The sequence below is a fragment of the Zophobas morio genome, unplaced genomic scaffold, assembly GCF_036711695.1.
Source record: "Zophobas morio isolate AGI-343-1 ecotype UQ-CSIRO unplaced genomic scaffold, CSIRO_AGI_Zmor_V1 ptg000020l, whole genome shotgun sequence".
NCBI classification, from domain to species: domain Eukaryota; kingdom Metazoa; phylum Arthropoda; class Insecta; order Coleoptera; family Tenebrionidae; genus Zophobas; species Zophobas morio.
The window spans coordinates 4,688,354-4,694,353 of NW_026972125.1; the positions used below are offsets into that span (position 1 = coordinate 4,688,354).

Sequence of the window (6,000 nt, forward strand, 5' to 3'; positions counted from 1 at the left end):
CATTGTTCTAAGTTTCTTGTTGTGAAAAAATGGCTACGGATATTAAGAACAAAAGAAAAAAATATAAGCCCCGCCCACCCACCCTGTCTCAATTGTCATGATTTTAAATCATAAGTGTTTTAATAAATGAAATAAAATATTAATGTGTAAAAAAAAGTAATTTTTCTTGCATATTTTAGCAATTTTTTGTATAAAAATATAGCATACGCATATAGGTATGCGTTTGCGCATATTTACAAGTTGTTTCTGAATATAATTTCGTGCGCTAGAATGCGCTCTTCAGTGATAACTTGGTGTTTACCACTTATCACAATACGTATTTTCCAGATCATAAGTTCATAGCGAATCAGAACTGCGTCTTAGATGTGCAGCCCAATGTTTTCAAGACTAGTTTTATCGTTTCTGTTTTGTATCCAGGCGATACTTTTTCAAGTACCTGGGAGCGAAAACGTAAGTAATAGTTTACCGTAGTTTCTACTCCCACACCTCCTGCGCCTTCCGACCACACCGAAAACCTAAAAAACAGATTAACATCTCTAGAATCAGGAATTTCTAAAACATCAAACGAGTATGAAAAAAGCCAGCAGACGCAATTTGCTTTGTCTCAAAAGATACTAGACGACATGAAGAAAATTCAACAAGCTCAAATTCGCTTAATTCAGGAAACACAAGCCATCATCAACACCGAGAAATTGCAAAGAAGTCCAAAATCGAGGCCACAACGTAACTAAAGTCTATTTCGTTCAACCAAAAACGTCGCCTGAAGCTTTAACAGTTTTGTGCGACATGGACACCAGGGGAGGGGGTTGGGCTTACATCCTTAACAGGTTCGACGCGTCTCTGGATTTCGGCCAAAAATGGCAGAGCTACAAACAGGGATTTGGTGTCCCGGATGAGGAAGTCTGGTTGGGTTTGGAGAACATTCACCACTTGACGGGATCTGGACTAAACGAGCTGCTTATCGAACTGGTTAACTGGGACTTAACCAAAGTGTATGCTTTGTATAGTAGTTTTAGCGTTGCGGGTGAGAAATACTGCTTTTTGTGAAAAATGTAAGCACTTCAAAACTTTTTTATATCTGTAACTATGATACAATTTGGAGTCATTTGACACATTTTTTTATGCTTATTTGCTTTTTTTTCAATTTTATGCATATTAAAACTTGTATGCTTATTTAATGCTTTTTTCGACGAATATGAGTTTTAATGCATATTTTGTTCAAATTCCGGCCTTGTCGGGATGACAAATACTTGTTCGTTAGCCGTATCGTATCGTATGCATTTTACCTGGACTTGACCATTGAAGTACACTTACTCAAGACCCTTTCTGTGAATAGGTTCCGGTCGTTTGGGTAATAAAATTTTATTATAGGATTGGAAAAATACTCCATAGATTTTATGACTTTAAATCCTTACTTCCGTTGATAATGAATTAAAGCTTTTAACCAGATGTTCTTTTTCGGCATTTTGCGGCAAGACCGTTGAAGATTTTCTAGAAAAAAGGATTATTCTACCCAACTACCTACCTTAAAATTTTTCTAATGGAAACTTTTAAGTAAATGAACCGTTTATTTCACAACCATCAGTCTATCGCATCTGTCGTAGTACACTGTTATACGTGGTTCTCCCTTGTTACATGTTGAGTTCTTTTTGGTAATATTACTAATATTTTAAAAGATTGCCGAAAGTAAAATCGACGCCGGATGAGTGGATAAGGGATTTTCCAGAATTAAAATTAGAAAACAACAAAATATTCTGCAGAGCTTGTGTGAAAACCGTAAGCCCACTAATTTTTTTTTATCTATTTTCCTTTGTTAGTCCTGTATATGTACGTTGTTTTAGATTCAAAGTGATAAAAAATATAACGTGACGCAATATGTCAGAACGACTCTTCATGTAGAAAGGAAGAAAATGTTTGAAGTTTCTAAAATTAAACAGCAGACCATACATGAATCTGTTGCATCTACTTCCACAAAAGATGAGCAGTTTCAGTTTAATTTCGATTTATGTAAAATGATGATCCAGTCCAATATACCTTTAAAAAAATTGGAGAAAGGCCCTCTTCAAGAATTCCTTGAAAAACACTGCAATCGACATATTCCGGTTGAAAGTCCTCTCCGAAAAAATTATGTAGGCCCAGTGTTTCAGCAAGTTTACAACGAAATTAAACATCGCATTGGAGATAATTATTTATGGTTCGCTGTCGATGAAACAACCGATAGTTGTGGAAGATACGTGGCAAGTTTAATTGTTGGAATCTTAAATGAAAATTTCCCTAGTCGAGGGTATGCAGTTAGTTTGAAAATGTTAGATAAAACAAATGGCAATACGATTACCGGATTTGTAAATGACAGTCTTACGTCACTATTTTTACCAATAAAATTTTATTGATGATCTCGGATGCAGCTCGTTGTATGTTGAAAGCAGGGAATAATCTAAAAATATTGTACCCCAATTTAATTCACTCTACTTGCATTGCCCACGGTTTAAACAGAGTGGCTGAAGGAATACGTTTGCAGTTTCCTACTGTTAATAAATTAGTGGCAAATGGTAAAAAGATTTTTGTTAAAGCCCCACTAAGAGTGCAACATTTTAAGGAAGAATTTCCAAACATACCATTGCCCCCAGAGTCGATTATAACGAGGTGGGGAACATGGTTACAGGCCACATTTTATTATGACAAATATATCAAAGAATTTGAGGAAGTAGTTACGGAGTTTAGCGAAGATTCTTCTCAATCGATTAAAGATTGCATAAATATTTTGGAAAACAAAGATTTGCGACAAGATCTAGCTTTTCTAAGAAGCAATTATCAGTTCGTATGTGAGGTAATAGAAAAGTTAGAAAAACCCAACATGTTGTTGGTAGATGCCATAAACTTAGTGAAAGAATTTAAACAACAAGCAAACGCGGTAAGGGGTGATATTGGTACTAGAGTATCTCAAAAACTTGACGAAGTGTTAAATAAAAATGCAGGTTTCGGTGTTCTTCCCGACGCTGCTCGTGTTTTACAAGGCCAGAAGGTGGAAAATTTGGAGTTAGATTCAACATTAGTTGCAAAATTCAAATTTGCGCCAACGAGTGTGGATGTTGAACGCACATTCTCCAATTTTAAACACATTTTAAATGATCAGCGAAAAAATTTTACAGTGGACAACTTGGAACATATTACAATCATAAATTGTTTTAAAGAAAACTCAAAAACGTGTGTAAAATATCAAGTCTAGGATTATTGTAATAATATTTTATCCAAAGTTCTAAGAAGTGTTCTTTGATTTGTAATATGATTATGTTTTTAATGCTTTTTTGCTTAAAATAAAACTTTTTTATTGAAAATGTTGTGCTTATTTAAGCGTTTATTCTTAATTTTTTTGTGCTTATAAATCCGCCCTCTAGTGATGAAAGTCAACTTACTGGAAGATATTTAGGGAAGAGTGGGAATAGTGACAACTACTACAAAGGTCTGTATTGCAACGCCTTCCTCGGAAACAAATACAGTCCTAAGGAAGCAAGAATGATGGTCAGACTGACAATTTAGTCAACCGTGTAAAATATTTCCTAATTAAAACCGTTTTCCGAAAAAAAAATTCTCATTTTCCTGTTTTAACTTTAACGCTTCTTAAATAACTACAATTATCAGTTATCACTAAACAATAATATTTAACACAGTCACCGATAACACGAACTAAAATAAACCGCGAGGGTCGCAAGTTCATAAAGTAATCAGAGTTTGTGTCTTCAAGAGCAGCTCAATGTTCCCAGAAGCAATATTTTTATTTTTGCTTTTAATACAAACTGCGCTTCTAAATGAAGCCACAAATGAAACCGTAAGTACAGTTTCAAAGTTTGAATTTTAATTTTGACAGTGTGTGTAGTTCGTGGTTGTTTCTACGACCGAGCGTCTTTCACCTCAAGACACCGGAGAACTCAACAATCGGGTGAAATCGTTAGAATCACAAGTCGCTCTAATTCAAAAAATACTAGACGCACACAACTTGGACTTGGCAAATTTAAAAAAACTCCCCCACAAACTAGAAAACAAGTTGCAGCAAACTGAAGCCCCAGCCACACAAAGTTTGCCCAGACATTGTAAGGAAGTCCAAAAAAGAGGCTACAATCAGTCCGATGTCTATTTTATTCAACCCAGAACAGCCCCCGAGCCTTTTCTGGTTCATTGCGACATGGAAACAAAAGGGGGAGGTTGGACGTACGTTCTGAACAGATTTGACGGATCTCAGACGTTTGGTCTAGATTGGGACAACTACAAGCGTGGGTTTGGTCTTCTAGACGGCGAATTTTGGTTGGGTTTGGACTACATACACTACCTTACAGGTATTTTGAGCGCTGTGGTAACGTTTTCCAACTTTGGTGTTTCCAGGGTCCGAAATTAACGAACTGCTTGTTGAATTAGTAGATTGGGACTCGAAAAAAGTGTACGCTTTGTATAGTTCTTTCAGTATTGGTAACGAGCAAGAGGGGTATTTGTTGAAATTGTTGAGAGGGTACAGTGGAAACGCTGGGGATAGTTTGAGTTACCATCTGGGTATGAAATTCAGCACAAAAGATAGAGACCATGATGTTTGGAGTGGTAATTGTGCCGCATATTCACCTGCAGCTTGGTGGTACAAGGATTGTGACAAAGGTCAACTTACTGGTAGATATTTGGGGAGTAAAGTGGGAACGGGTGATTCTTCAAAAGGTATTTACTGGGACACGTTCCATACAGGAAGTTATAGTTTAAAAGAAGCAAGAATGTTGGTCAGACCTGCAGTTTAAACAAAATAAAAGCATTTTCTACAAACATAAATATTATCAATACTCGTTTTACTTTGTTTGTTTTTATATGTTTTCACCCATTTCAACATCTCGGTCATAAGTTCATACCTAATCAGAGTTTGTGTCTTCATGTTTTCAAGATTATTTTTTGTATTTTTCCTGCTCCTTCCAGCAAAATCAGCGAACCTATCTTTTGAAAAACAAAGACAATGTAAAAGAAGAAATTGTAAAGTAGTCCAAAGTCCAGCTTTTCCATATGGTCACAACGAGGGAGAGTGGGGAGGGAGGTTTGGACTTACATCTTTAACAGGTTGACGGGTTTAACAGGGTTTAAACTATTTCAAAAATAAAACGTTGGAGACAGCTGATATTCCTTAAACTCTTTTGAAAAAAAAACGTCAGAGCCCTTGAAATTTTTTAAAATCTTTCGAAAATAAAACGTCGGGAGCCCCTGAGATTCTATAAAGTTTTTGGAAAATAAAACGTTGGACGCCCCTGAGATTCTTTAAAATCTTTTGAAAATAAAATGTCGGGAGCTTCTGAGATTATTTAAACTTTTTTGAAAATAAAACGTTGAGAGTCCCTTAGATTCTTAAACTATTTCAAATAAAACCTTGGGGGCCCTGAGATTTTTTTAAAGCCTTTTGAAAAAAAAGTTGAGAATCCCAGAGATTTTTTAAAATCTTTTGACAGTTAAATGTCCCTAGTCCCTGAAATTCTATGAAGTCTTTGGAAAATAAAACGTTGGGAGCCCCTGAGATTCTTTAAAATCTTTTGAAAATAAAATGTCGGGAGACCCTGAGATACTATAAACTTTTTTGAAAATAAAACATTGAGAGTCCCTGAGATTCTTTAAACTACTTCAAATAAAACCTTGGGGACTCTGAGATTTTTTAAAGCCTTTTGAAAAAAAAAGTTGAGAGTCCCTGAGATTCTTTAAAATCTTTTGACAGTAAAATGTCGGGAGCCCCTGAGATTCTATGAAGTCTTTGGAAAATAAAACGTTGGGAGCCCCTGAGATTCTTTAAAATCTTTTGAAAATAAAATGTCAGGGTACCCTGAGATTCTATAAACTTTTATGAAAATAAAACATTGAGAGTCCCTGAGATTCTTTAAACTATTTCAAATAAAACCTTGAGGGCCCTGAGATTTGTTGAGAGTCCCTGAGATTCTTTAAAATCTTTTGACAGTAAAATGTCGGGAGCCCCTGAGATTTTATGAAGTT

At 35.6% G+C, this 6,000-nt stretch overlaps 1 protein-coding gene across 1 annotated transcript; it reads left to right on the top strand.

Moving 5' to 3' along the window:
- The first annotated feature begins 3,705 nt into the window (after positions 1 to 3,705).
- LOC135131347 (microfibril-associated glycoprotein 4-like) lies at positions 3,706 to 4,826 on the top strand. The gene is made up of 3 exons (XM_064059023.1): positions 3,706 to 3,826; positions 3,875 to 4,331; positions 4,378 to 4,826. The coding sequence occupies exons 1-3, from the start codon at positions 3,752 to 3,754 to the stop codon at positions 4,773 to 4,775; spliced, it is 930 nt and encodes a 309-aa protein (XP_063915093.1). The 5' UTR covers positions 3,706 to 3,751; the 3' UTR covers positions 4,776 to 4,826.
- Positions 4,827 to 6,000: the final 1,174 nt, after the last annotated feature.